We start from the raw sequence: 14,266 nt of genomic DNA, 5'->3' as shown, positions 1-14,266 counted from the left end.
TGGAGGAAGGTGTTAAGCAGGTAATTACCTGGTTGTTGAGGAAGGCCTCGGCCTGTTTGGTGTCCCTGAGGAACAGCTGGTAGGCGTGGGACTGTGATAGAAGGTTCTGCCGGTTCTCCCACATCTTGTGCAGCTCGTTCCAGCCGGTGTCGAGCGCCTGCAGCCGTTGTCGCAGGAACATGTACTGAGCATCCGTCTGGCCCTGTGTTACCATTTCACCCATGTCCCGCATCTTCTGGTAGTCCTCCTCGTAGTTCTGTATCTCATTCTTGATGCCTTCATGTTGGGCCATGAGCTTCTCTGCTTCAGCGAGCGTGTTGGGCATGTCCTCGGAGGCGATGGCGGTCTGAGTGCGAGATAACCACGACTGGAAGTCGTCGAGCTCACGCAGGAACTGCTGCAGCTTCCTGGCTTCACCTAGAGACTCCTCTCGGTTCTTAAGCGTGTTCTTCATTTCCTCCCACACGGCGGTGATCTCAGCCAGACGGCCTGTGATGGGGTTGGCCCGATCGGGGTGCTCCTCTGCCAGTCGCTGAGCTTCGCCTTGCATTTCACCTAGCTTGTCCTCGATGGCGGCCAGGTCGCGCTCCATGCCGGTCAGTTTGCGCTGCAGGGCCATTACCCCCGTGAGGTCATTACCCAGCTCCTGGGTGGACTCAATGACTTTGGTCTTCTCTTTGATCCAGGACTTGGTCTCATTGCAGTCGAGGTGGTAGTTCTGCACACCCAGAGCTGAATTTAGTGACTCCTTCTTCTGGTCCACCAGTTCGCGGAACTGGCTCCACCTGGAGGCAGAGAAGAGGATTACCATGGCATGAAGGTGCAGTCCTGTTTCAGGTCAGTTTACACATCAGATTCTCATATTTATATTTATATTTTTGGTTTTGTAATTCCTAGGCAGGAATCTCATTACCTGAAATATTCACAGTTAGGGTGTACCTGTTATTTAGTTTGTCCTGCTGGGTCTTAATGTCCTTCTCACTTGGGTGACCACTGTGCATCAGCTGGCGAGCAATCTGGTTCACCACAGCAACACGTGATGCCTGGCTGTTCATCTCTGGCTCCAGACTCTCAAACCTGCCGAGGACATGCTGTGCTTCAGTGCAGGGATTAAAGGAACTGCGCAACAGTGGTTTAAACTCATATCTATCTGACAGATCCCAGATTGTTTATGTAAATGGAGAGTCTTCTTCACACTATGGTTAATTATGGAGCTCCACAGGGTTCTTTGCTGGGTCCAATTTTATTTACATTATACATGCTTCCCTTAGGCAGTATTATTAGAAAGCATTGCATACATTTTCACTGTTTATTACTTCTAGGCTGGACTATTGTAATTCATTATTATCAGGCTGTCCTAAAAGCTCCCTGAAAAGCCTTCAGCTGATCCAAAATGCTGCAGCTAGAGTACTGACAGGGACTAGAAAGAGAGAGCAGATTTCTCCCATATTGGCTTCTCTTCATTGGCTCCCTGTTAAATCTAGAATAGAATTTAAAATTATTCTTCTCACATACAAGGTCTTGAATAATCAGGCCCCATCTTATCTCAAAGACCTCATAGTCCCATATCACCCCAAAAGAGCACTTCACTCTCAGACTGCTGGCTTACTTGTGGTTCCTAGGATACTTAAGAGTAGAATGGGAGGCAGAGCCTTCAGGTATTAGTTACTGAAAAACTGTTGTTCTGCTGCTGTATAAATAAAATCCTACCTGTGCTGTATGACCTCCAGGTCTTCCAGTCTTTCAGGGATCTCCATGCTATTCAGCCACTGCTCCTTCTCATCGATCCAAACTTCGCAGGCATTGGCCTCACTGAACATTTTGTAAAGAGCCAAAGCATCCTGCAGCGCCTGCTTCCTCAGCTTCGTTAGCTCCGCCACTTCCTTGTAACGCTCCTCGATGCCAGCCAGCCGACGGCGGACCTCTTCTGACTCCGCCTCCTCTTTAGGCAGACAAGCGACCTGCTCGTGGAGTGAGTCGATGACCGGCCTGTAGCTGGCCACCTCTGCTGCTGCATCTTTGTGCTTTCTGGCCAGCGCCTGGGTGGAGAACTCATCATGGCCTGTCTCTCCACTGGACACAATGCGCAGGGCATCCAGCATCCAGGCATCTACGTCATCGGCATCAGCCTGGAACTGGTAGAGGGCCAGAGCCTCCTCCAGCTTCTTCTTCCTTACTGCTGCCAGCTGCTCCAGCGCAGCCCATTGACTCTGCAGGTCACCAATGCGTTCTTGGATCTTTGTGGCACCGAAGTGTTCAGCCTTCACCATGGCCTGACCCTCAGCGATGGTGTGCTGCAGGTGGCCAGCACGGCCACTCATCTCATCCTCCAGGGCACGCTGCTGACTGAGGAGACGTAGTGCCCCCGTCAGGTCCTTACCATGCTCCAAAGAAGATAGGATCTGCTCCTTCTCACGGATCCAGCCTTCCTCCTCTGCCATCTCCCAGAAAAACTTCCAGAGGCGGCGAGACTCCTCCAGTCGGGCACGGCGCTCTGCAGCCAGCTGAGTCAGCTCCTGGTAGCAGAACTCAAGGTGGGCCACTCGGTCTTGGATGACCTGAGGGTCGCAGGGCTTGTAACCTGAACAGTAAAATGTTGTCAGCATTTTTTCAGACATGAAATTAAATTAAAAAAAAAAAAAAAAAAACTGTAATAAACCAGTACATAAAGAAGTGCTGAATGACAGGACAACTAGGACACATTCCTGGTCCTACAAGACTCCTCGTTATGAATCCATTAGGAAAAACAGAATTAAAACACCAAAACTTGAGATCAAATTAAACTTAGAACTGAGGAAAGGTGCCCGCTGCTCACCGCTGTCGCTGACAGAGTACTTGTTGGCATTGGCAGTGACTGCCTTCACCCTGTCAGCCTGGATGGCGATGTCGGCCTCCACCAAGGCATGTTTCTGGAGCAGGTCTTCCACTCCTAACAGATGCTTCCCATAATCCTGAGACAGCAGCAACATCTGGAAACCACAGATGGACAGTTAGAGCAATGATCATCTTCCTGCTCAAATTCGTTTCCTGTTTGTAGTCTTAGACTCCTCTCCCTTTGTTTTACCCTGTGGGAGCAAGATTTGTTTAGGGTACCTTCATCTCATCCATCCAGTCCATGATGTAGAGCATCTCCTGGAAGACCCTCTGCAGGCCGAGGTTCATCTCCAGCCTCTGTCTGCGGGCCTTCAGCAGCTCCAACAGGTACTCCCACAGACGGATGACGTTGTCCTTCCGGGCTGTGATGCGTTTGATGTCATGGTAGTGCTCCACCTCCAGCTCCTTCGCCACAGAAACCACAGCTTGGACACGCTCCTCATACGCTGCAATGTCTGTCTCTATCGCCTCATGCTTCTTGGTGGCTGCCTCGACAGCCTGAAGGTCAAAGCCAAAGTTGTCCTGTAGACAGAGAGGGGGTGGCAGCACGTTCATGAAACCAAGAATTTAAAAAAAAATGAATGCAGGTCATGTGATTCTTTCTACCTGTGACACCAGCCTCTGGTTTTCACTGAGCCAGGTCTCTCTCATGGCTGCCTTGCGATCAAAGCGTCTAGCCAACTGCTCCAGTTTCTCCTGACGAATCAGCTCCGTCCTCAGAGCCAGCTCCCGCTCATGCTCCGCCTTCTCCAGCCGCTCCCAGGCCTGTCAGGGTGAACACAAGGTCAGCATCAAACTCCACCCAGAACCACATTAAGACCGCTCAGGCAGCATAAAACCAACAGAGATCCGGACAGTAAGCTGCAGCATTTACAACATCTCAAAGCATTTTACTGAGTCTGAATTACGCAGGAATCCTTTTCAATGATTTCTTTAGTGTGAATTTGTTCAGCTTTGAGTAAGCACGAAGATCTTTCACAGAAGAATAGCTTCAGCAGGCACACTGCACGATGGAAAAGCAAATATCCGTCTGTACACAAGTCTGAGGCCACTTAAAAATGTCAGCGTTTGTGGAAGAAAAGCACATCTAATGTAGCAGAAACTGAAGTGGCTCTATGATTCGAGACCAGGAGGAGACTCAAACCCAGCCTCAGGAAAGCTGGTGTTTTCCCAGTGCCGGTTCCAAACCTGGATAAAATGAAGGTGCCTTATATTTAAGGTAAAGACCCTACAGTGTTAAAATTTAGTCATTTGGTACTCACTAATAGGAAAGTCTTTAACAATCATGCTAGCACAGCTGAACACCGTTAAACCATAATTTCATACACTGCCAGGCCAAAAAAAAAAAGTCACCACCAAATAAAAAAGGTCACACACTAATATTTCATTGGACTGCCTTTAGCTTTGATTACGGCATGCATTCGCTGTGGCATTGTTTCAATAAGCTTCTGCAATGTCACAAGATTTATTTCCATCCAGTGTTGCGTTAATTTTTCTCCAAGATCTTGCAGTGATGATGGCAGATTCTGACCACTGCGCAAAGCCTTCTGCAACACATCCCAAAGATTCTCAATGGGGTTGAGGTCTCTACTCGTGTGAAAATGATGTCTCATGCTCCCAGAACCACTCTTTCACAATTCGAGCCCAATGAATCCTGGCATTGTCATCTTGGAATATGCCCGTGCCATCAGGGAAGAAAAAAAATCCATTGCTGGAATAACCTGGTCATTCAGTATATTCAGGTAGTCAGCTGACCTCATTCGTTGAGCACATAATGTTGCTGAACCTAGACCTGACCAACTGCAGCAACCCCAGATCACAGCACTGCCCCCACAGGCTTGTACAGTAGGCACTAGGCATGATGGGCGCATCACTTCACCTGCCTCTCTTCTTACCCTGATGCGCCCATCACTCTGGAACAGGGTAAATCTGGACTCATCAGACCACATGACCTTCTTCCATTGCTGCAGAGTCCAATCTTTATGCTCCCTCGCAAACTGAAGCCTTTTTTTCCAGTTAGCCTCACTGATTAGTGGTTTTCTTAAGGCTACACAGCTGTTCAGTCCCAATCCCTTGAGTTCCCTTTGCATTGTGCGTGTGGAAATGCTCTTATTTTCACTATTAAACACAGCCCTGAGTGCTACTGTTGTTTTCTTTGATTTGATTTCACCAAATGTTTAACCCCTTAACTGGCAGCAAATAAAATCACCTGAAACAACTACATAACACCCTCTGGTTATTATTGGCTCTGAACAACCCATTTCATAGCCTATTAATCGGCTGCGTCTGGTCCTCGGGCCGAATGAAGTGCATTTATATGGCAGGCTAGACCCGCCCATTTTGACTGACACCTCATTCGGCCAATCATGTTAAGAAATGGGTTTCCCAGAGCCAATAATACTCAGAGGGCGTCACGTAGCTTTGTCAGGTGATTTGGTGCAGCCAGTTACATGATTGGCCGAATGACGTGTCAATAAAAATGGGAGGGTCTAGCCTGCCATATAAAAGGGACTACAAACGGCCCGTCACCGGGCCCTTGCCAGTTAAGGGGCTACGTGATCACGATCACGATCATTCAAGATTTTTTTCCAGACACATTTCTTCCTCGAAGACGATGGGTCCCCACTATCCTTCCAGTTTTGAATAATGTGTTGGACAGTTCTTAACCCAATTTTAGTAGTTTCTTCAATCTCCTTAGATGTTTTCTCTGCTTGATGTTTGCCAATGATTTGACCCTTCTCAAACAGACCGACATCTTTTCCACGACCACGCGATGTGTCTTTGACATGGTTGTTTAAGAAATGAGAAGCAACTCATTGCACCAGTTGGGGTTAAATAACTTGTAGCCAGCTGAAAGATAATCGCCCATGCAGTAATTATCCAATAGGAGGCTCGTACCTATTTGCTTAGTTAAATTCAGGTGGTGACTTTTTTTTTTGGCCTTTTTTTTTTGGCCATTATTCTAATAAAATGCCTAAAACCCCCCAAAGACTTTGTGCACAGGTGTGTACTACTCCCTTCAAAAACCACCATATCCTGGTTATTAATGAAGCTACCACCTCAGTCTTGAGTCTCAGAATTTTTCATATTAGAGACTCTGATGTCCTCCTGCTTGTTTAGCTGAGGGATTGTGTGGATGTCCATGTACCTGTTTTGTAACCATGTGGATTTGTCCACAGAGAATTTACATTATAATGCAAGTGGACATCAAAGAAGTACAGCAGGAATGTTGGATCTATGAGAGTATAATCTAGAGTATAACCTAGAGCAGTGGTACCCAAAGTCAAGAGCACTGCGGCCAGAAAATCCCATGGAGCCCCCCCCCCCCCCCCCCCCCCCCCAAAAAAAATTCGCCTGATAGCGCCGGCCTGTGAAATTTTCCTGGCTAGGAGTCTGTCTTCACTAATTAAAACACAAGAGAAAGTGATGTATTTCCTTGAAATTTCTATTCAAAAAACAGCAACAGCTACCCAGCCATATGTAGTGCTAATGCCAATATGTTGCCCACTTGCCACCGAGACACAAACTTCAATACAAGAGCAGTAAATTTAGGTCAGAGTAATGACAAATATCAAAAACTATCCACCTCCTATTTACCAGTTTTATTTAACTTTTTATATAAATAAATATAACAGTACTGTTGTGATCCACACGTTGGGAAACACTGACCTAGAGTATAACCTGGAGTATAGTCTTTAGAGTCAGTTAGTTCTGTTCCATTAAGGAAGCAGTGCACATTAGCACGTGAAGTTATTGTTTTCTTTGGGAGTTCCCCTTTATTCCTTTAGAACAAGAATACTCTGCAGTTTTATTATTATTTTTTTTTTTTTTTCTTCCTGCTCTCGGTGGAGACAGACGCATTTTTCTCTTCTCCCCACCCTTCCCTATCTACCCCTGCTTTTTGCTGCTTCGCTGCTTAGAGCATCTCTTCACACATCCCCGAACTGGAATTTAAATTATGGATCTGGTCAGCTGGTCTCTCAACACTATTGATGATCAAATTCTCATCACAAGGAGATTGGGAGAAGGGGAACCCTCTTTCCTCTGGCCCGGCTACATACCTGGCTGGTTATGTTATGGATTCCCGTGGGGATGGAAGATAACGTTCCTGGCTGCACTGTGTGGACGTGGCATTTATATTGATACCAGGATTTTTCCCGAATTGGACCTGGGGATACCTGGTTTCTGGGCAGCTGTTCAGGCCCTAGTAAGGCTGCCTGTGAGGGCTGCAGAAACAGTACGAACTCAATCAGACTCAGTTGAGCTGAATCGAAGTGGATTACATCTGGAGGAGTGTTGGAGTGTCTGTTCTGCATGGCGGAGTAGAACCAAATTCGGATGACTGGATTTCTGAGAGGTAACCAGAAAACTGTAAGGTCTGTCAGCAAATAGTTATGACGGCCTGAACCTAAACAATTGCAGTATTTGGAATTTGGCTCCCAGACGGCCTTGGATGGCTGTCTATCTAAATCGCCTCTTGGAGATGTTATGTAAACAGATGCTCTTCACCCCCACCCCGTGTTGTGACCTGTATGAACTGGTATCCTGGCAACCAAGGCTGACTGTACCATCTTATCATGAACTGCTGGTCTGGAAGCTGTGTGGCCATCACAGTATCCTGCTCGTCTCCGCTGGCAGCCCCTCCCCTACCCACCCTAGTGCTCTCCAGGCTTTAAATGTGCTGCTGCTTTGCTGAGGTGTTTTTTTTGAACCTCGTAAGGTGTTCATAATGAACACAGTACCAGATGATTTTTGTAACCTACCTATCCCAGTGTATCTCTTTCTGTTTTCCTGCTAAAGGTAGCGCCGGTAAAACGGCTGCATGACCTCAGACACCTGCCCCCCCTGTTTGTGTTTGTCTCTGTGTTTGTATTTCTTGGATGGGTGTTCTGTTAACTGTAATTTCCCCATTGTGGGACTAACAAAGGTATTCGTATTCATATTATTTTTTAGCTTTTTCAGACTATAATCAAACTCAGAGAGGCTGATGCTCTGGACACTGAACCAAGCAGATGTTTCCTTAATAATCAGGACAGTTTTCAGCTAACATGATCAGAAAGTGTGTGTTTTTCTAATCATTCTGTCATTCAAAGCCTTTCTAATATCAAATGGTATTCAGTAACTTTTTCACAGTGAGCCCAAACTCGTTAGCCGTCATATGATTGGACAAATCGTGTCGAGAAACCAATTACACGTGAGTGACTCACAGGTGTAAATGTTTAAATAGCAGCCACTAGACAAAAGTCCTGCTGTAATCGTTTCATCTGCTGGAGTCGACAGTCATGAGACTGAAAATAAGAAGCTGCAGAGGTGGAAAACATCTGAGTCTTCAGATGTGATACCCAAAACTCAAAGAGAGATTCACTCATAGAAGACTAAAAATAAAAACATTCATGTCTGGAAAGCTGGAAACTGGAGGTAAAAAAAGAAAAGTGTGTTTTCTGCTGAGCGAACGGCTGGTTCACCTCTGCGTTCCCAGAAGCTGATTGGAGGTAAAACACTGATAGACTGGAAGTTTCAGAGCAGCTCGCACCTTGTTGATGTCTGAGATGAGTTTTCCCTCACGGGGCATGTACACCTTCTGGTTGTTGGCTCGCATCTTACTCTGGATGGTGAAGAGGAGGACCTCCAGGTTCCCCTTCTCTGTGAACCTGAGGGGGGACAGAGATCAGGTGAGGCCTGTACACAGGTAGAATGAACTGCTTAGCGTGGAGGAAGAGAAGAGGTTCTGACTTGGGAGGTTTCTCCACAGTTCGGTAGGTGTTAAAGGCCTGCAGCTGCTGCTGGACTCCCACCAGAGAGTTGGCAAACTTCCTGTTGTTGAGGATAATGATGGTCTGTTCGATCCACTCCAGCAGATCTGAGGCCAGAGACTCGTACTTCTCGATCATCTTCTCCGTCTCAATGGCATTATCCAAAACCTGGACCAAACACACAGACACAGTGAGGCATGCTGCCGCCATGTGCAGCAGAATCAAGAGTCTATGACCTTTGAGTTTCAGTCATTTTCAGGACGATGAAGGTCAAATCTGACTGTTGAACAGCAGCTTATTGGAGTCTGACTGACCTTCCCGATACGTTTGCCCTCCACCTTCAGAGCCTTCATCTTGGAGAAATAGTGGTAATATGTCACCACGTAAGTGATGACAGACTTCTCATCAGGATGGTCCACACTGATATCTGCAGCAAACAGCAGTTTCAGAGACATCCAAACAAACACGCAAATCAAGCAGGCAATGAAATATGGATATTTCAAAGCGGGTTCAAATAAAGTGTTCAGGTAAACTGGCCCGTACCCTCAGGGTCCAGCAGCTTGGTGAGGCCCAGGTGATGTTCTGCCATGTTGAAGGCATTCTGCAGGTTGTAGTGAGCATTGGACTTCTTCAGTTTGTCAAAATCAATCAAATCTGGCCTGAACACAACAACAACAAAAACTTTATTCACACAGTAGTTTTCCCACTCCATAAAAATCCCACCCGGACTCTTCGTATGGGTGACGGTGTTACCTGTGTTTGTGGATGAGAGCATTGAAGGCCATGCCGTCCCTCCAGCTGGTGGTGAAGTTGTGGATGTTGACATTGGGATATCTGGGAAGATAACAGGAAGCAGAGGTTAATCTCAGGTGGGCATCATCTACAGTACACAGCTGCTGCAGCTGCTGCAGGTGAGCCTCACCCCGCTGTCTTCATCTGACACCAGAGCAGCAAGGCGTCTTTGGCCGACCGCTTCTCTTTGTTGTCTTCTGTCTCCACGCTGATGTCCTGAATCTGAAGACAAGAGGCAGAAGAGTCACACCTCCACCTGTCTGGTGTTTTTAGCTCCCTACCTCATCTCATCTCTGAGCACTTACTGAAAGGTCCAAAAAAATCTTCTGATTGGTTGTCTGAGATTAGTTCTTGGTTTAATAGTTTAACACCTGTCGGTGTTGTTACCTGGAAGCGGAGGATGATGGTCCAGATGAGGCCCAGCGTAAGACGGTGGTTTCCGTCCACAATGTCGTGAGAGCCCATGTTCTCCAGGTGAACCCGCTGCTCCTTCAGGAACTGCAGCGCTTTGTCCACGTTCTCCAGACAGTGGATCCGCATCCGCCCTTTGGTGGGCTTTGGCTGGAGAAGGAGCAACAGAGTCAGGAGGTTTCAGATGTGTGAAGCATCTATGAGATTTAAAGAAAGGCCGGTGAGTCTGAGCGCAGCTCCTCTGATGTCCACTAGGAGCTGCTGTGATCTAACTGCAGCAAACGCTCAGCTTCCAGAGTTTATAACAAATCATATTAACTTCCTGTGAGGGCAGACTTTCATATAATCATATAGTGAAGCGTGGATGCAGCTCGCAGTTCTCCAAAGGATGACACAAAGGACAGGAAGTGGTGAAAACCGGCTGTCTTCCTGGCCCTGAATGCGGAGCAAGTGGGGAGAGGGGCAGCAGCTGCACAACAGCCAGTGCCCCCCCCCCCCCCCCCCGGTCTTATCCGGAGTTCAGAATCAAGGTCAACGGGTCCACCGGCTCTGACCTCTCAGACGGAAGCAGGTTAGTGTTTCAGAGGGAAAACAGGAAGTCAGACACACCTGGTTCAGCTGTGAAGTTACTTCCTGTGAGCTACTGTACCCTTCAAGAGGTCATCAGGAGAGGGAAACTGGATTTAATCTGTTTACATACAGTCACACGGTGAAATGAAAACTGACTTTTACTTAAAAAACAACATCACCCAGCAACCTCCAACACATGACCAGCTGCTGTGAACATGTGACATTTACTCTCCAAAAAAACGGTGCTTCTTCAGTCATCTGACATACAGGAAATGACCTCTGTAAACATCTGGGCTGCTGGCACAAAAATCACTGAAGTGGACTCTCACTGCACACGCTCAAAAGCATCTCTCCTGCCCTTCTCGCTCTTCAGGAGCTGCAGTACTGTGAGTGGCCACAGCCTGAGCGGGGGTGCTCTATCAGCGCTCACAGCTGGATTTCGTCTCCGTGTGCTGCACGACGGCTGCTGCCGATGTTGCTATTTATTTGATGTCAGCAGCTTCAGATTCAGCACAGTGTGTGCATATGTATGTGTGTGTCTCTGTGTGTGTGTGCGCGTTACCAGTCTCTCCCCAGAGAGGACCTCCAGCAGCTTGATGAGCATGCGTCCATCTCTCAGGTCCATGTAGAGGTCTGTGATCCTGCAGGAAACTCTGGACAGGTGAGAGTTCACCCACTTAGTGAAGGTCTTCTTCTGCACCGCCTCCCGCTCATCTGCGCGCGCACACACACACACACACACACACACACACACACACACACACACACACACACACACACACACACAGAGTCAGTTTGGCTGCAGTATGTAACATGACCACTGGGGGCAGGACTTCAGAGCACCTTCTGCTGAATAGACTGTGTGATGGCACGAACATCTTTTTCTGCTTCATCTTTAAAAAAATTAAAAAGTTTAATATCTGACAGAACCATCAACAGTGAACTCCCGTTCCAGCATGAGACAACACATCAGCTCATCAAAACTTTTTCATACTCTTGGACCTGGATGACATCATTTCAGGCACAGAAGCCCCACCCACCTGTTTGCAAGGAGCAGCCAATTAGAAGAAAGCTGTCCTAAAGGGGGAGGAGCTAAAACAGCTTGTCCAGGAAGAAGAGTCCAGGAGTGAAACCAGCAATAGACATTTTAAACTTCAGGCAGAGTTCCTGCAGCACGTTTCAGTGGAAATCTGAGAGTCTGTAACAGGTGAACCTGATTAAACTGCACCTGTCTGAACGTAAACCTGCTCTCTGAGCAGGTCTTACTCTGCAAACAGTCTGTAAAGGTGTCACTGAGCTCAGCAATAAAACTAAATGTTTAAACTTTAACCAGGAGCAGGTCAAAGGTCATCCAACACATCCACAGACACCTGGCTTTGCCACACAAGTACGCTGCACATGCAGTCACTCTGTGTTTAAACATGTTACTGTAATGAAGAGCTCTGTGGGCGGAGTTTTAGAACCCGAGCACTGAACATGTGACGGCTTCATTCTTTTGATGAAATGTGCTCGAAAACTTACGGAGCGTCGCACACACATCAGAACATTTACAGATGGGTCCACATCTTCCACAGCGCCCCCTGTAGCCCTAACAGAGCAGCCCCACCATTAGGGCGCCGTTTCCTGTTGTTACACTTTAACAAACTGGACGGTTTCTGTTGCAGTGCGCGTTCCCAACCGCACAGGGAGGAGTTATACCTCAGGCCTGGAGACATCTACGTGTCAATGCGGAGTAAATGTCACAGCGTCACCTAATGGCAATGGCAGATTAACACTGTGACAGAAACCATTTAATCTATGTGAGATTTACACAGTGAAGCTGATTCCACGACACGCAGGAAGTCACATGTAGCTTGTTTGTAGAAAGCCAATAAAAAACCAGAGCTCAAGACATTCAAATACATCCACATGCACCAAGGTGCAAGGGCCTGATCATCTCTGCATTCATCTTTAATTTCTTTATCAGCTCCCTTCCTGCTGCACGGCGCCCCGGACACTGGTGCATCTTCATCATGTCCACAGAGGTTGTTTTCTACCCTCTGTACACCTGACAGATGTTGTGATCTTTTACAAACATTGACCAAAAGAAGAAGAGGAAGAACAGCTGATGACAAGTTTTAAAAGATTCTGAGCCTCGTTCACTCCTCCGTGAGTCACTGACAGGTAAAACCTCCATCTAAACCTTAAGGTGAAACGCTGCCCCCTGCTGGTTTTATGCACTTTTAAGAGGAATCCGTCGTATTTTAATGCTAAAATTCAGAGAACATATTTTGCTGCATTGTGAACATAATCAGAAAATGTAATCCACGGCTGGTGCTCGGCTACGCCGTGTGCAGGTAGTTTGGGGGTTTTTTAACCACACGGTCAGAAAATAGCTTACCTCACACATTTTGGCATTTCACCATTTCCATTTTGGTCTTAACAGGCAAAAATTTAAGAAAAAAGCTGCAAACTCAAACTCAACCAGCAACTTTTAACAGTATAAGAACAGAACAGTATAAGAAATCTTCTAGTGATCTATCCAGAGAACCCACTGAAGGGCCGCAGCCTCAAGATTGGTCAGGATGATGGTTCCCAATTACACGAAACCCACCTCCCTCTGCTGCCGTGACCTCTGACCTCTGCCTTACCTTGCAGCTGTTTGAATCGACCCTCCAGCACGTTGTAGCTGGGCTGCGAGTCCGCCGACGCCCACTCTGCCTCCATCACAGCTGAAGACACGGGAGAAGGTATTTACCAAAGCTGATAATAAACCACGAGGCAACGCTGCTGCACATCAGCCCACCGAGAGCAAGATCATTGCTTCAAGCCACGTTTCAGGTGTTTCAGAGCGAAAAATCAAACTCTTCTTTCAGCACTTAGAGCAGAAGAAAAAAATGAAACTCAGCAAATGAAGTAGGACTGTTTTTACTCAGACAGAGACACCTGCCTTCATCACCTGAGTTTAAAAAAAGGCCAAAGTCCATAAACTAAAGCACAGAAATCCAACTGTCAGCTGAGCCTGAACCCGAGCACAGAGAGAGACTCTGAAATGTCACCAAAACTTTCCTCAAAAATGCTGCTGCTGAAAAACAGAAAAACTTCCTTTGAGGAAAATCACAAAGCATAAACGCTGCGAGAAGAGAAAACCGCGCTCGTGTCATCGAGAGGTGGAAAAATGGGAGTCCAGAGGTCGCTGTGACGGTCGCAAGACGGCGAGCGTGGCGTCAGTGTGTGTGTGTGTGTGTGTGTGTGTGTGTGTCTGCCCTGCCTTCAATGCAGCTACACGCTGCTCATTCTTCGTTCCTGCTCAATGATCTAACTGATTGTCCTGTTTCCCTCCTCTTCGCCTCTCTCTCTCACTCACACACACACACACACACACACACACACACACACACACACACACACACACACACACACACACACAGCAAACACAGACACTCCCTATCCAAACACACTGTAAAAAATGGTTCGCTACATTCCCAGCTTCAGCTGAACACTCAAACATCACATAGCTTCCTGAAACAGATCAAATGCCGCTTCACATGCAGATGGCACACAGCAGGGGGTGCTGCTGCACACAGACTGAAGGTCTTTTCTCTGGGGACATCATGCTAACATGCCTGCTGATGATCAATCAGTGCATTTTATTATCAGCTCCTGGCTGTTGCTGACCCTCTCAATCCATATAGAAGTAGTGAGAATGGACTTTTTCACAGACTGTGTAAATTTTTTACCTGTGCCTGGTGGATGTAACACTATCTTAATAGCAGAAAGTGACAGTAATGCACTACAAGCTGTTTGCCACCACTGAACAGAGAAGTAGAAGAAGAATGTGCTGCTGTCTATGACTCCGATGATGAGATTAAATGATTCTGTACAAA

General features: G+C 47.1%; 1 protein-coding gene across 1 annotated transcript in view; it reads right to left on the bottom strand.

The window, feature by feature from the left end:
* LOC115785935 (spectrin beta chain, non-erythrocytic 1-like) overlaps positions 1 to 14,266 on the bottom strand; it is a 38,016-nt gene that overhangs the window by 13,927 nt on the left and 9,823 nt on the right. Inside the window, exons 3-16 of the mRNA XM_030737881.1 lie at positions 10,963 to 11,114; positions 9,807 to 9,980; positions 9,550 to 9,641; positions 9,381 to 9,461; positions 9,171 to 9,286; positions 8,942 to 9,054; positions 8,608 to 8,795; positions 8,408 to 8,525; positions 3,481 to 3,639; positions 3,094 to 3,396; positions 2,816 to 2,969; positions 1,711 to 2,581; positions 940 to 1,077; positions 29 to 785 (exon numbers count right to left, since the gene is read on the bottom strand). Coding sequence (XP_030593741.1) covers positions 29 to 785; positions 940 to 1,077; positions 1,711 to 2,581; positions 2,816 to 2,969; positions 3,094 to 3,396; positions 3,481 to 3,639; positions 8,408 to 8,525; positions 8,608 to 8,795; positions 8,942 to 9,054; positions 9,171 to 9,286; positions 9,381 to 9,461; positions 9,550 to 9,641; positions 9,807 to 9,980; positions 10,963 to 11,114 — 3,416 coding nt within the window. The remainder of the gene's footprint in view (positions 1 to 28; positions 786 to 939; positions 1,078 to 1,710; positions 2,582 to 2,815; positions 2,970 to 3,093; positions 3,397 to 3,480; positions 3,640 to 8,407; positions 8,526 to 8,607; positions 8,796 to 8,941; positions 9,055 to 9,170; positions 9,287 to 9,380; positions 9,462 to 9,549; positions 9,642 to 9,806; positions 9,981 to 10,962; positions 11,115 to 14,266) is intronic.

This window comes from Archocentrus centrarchus, chromosome 1 (genome assembly GCF_007364275.1).
Source record: "Archocentrus centrarchus isolate MPI-CPG fArcCen1 chromosome 1, fArcCen1, whole genome shotgun sequence".
Taxonomy (NCBI): Eukaryota; Metazoa; Chordata; class Actinopteri; order Cichliformes; family Cichlidae; genus Archocentrus; species Archocentrus centrarchus.
Note: the sequence above shows the minus strand (reverse complement) of the source record. Positions and strands in the feature narration are given on the sequence as shown.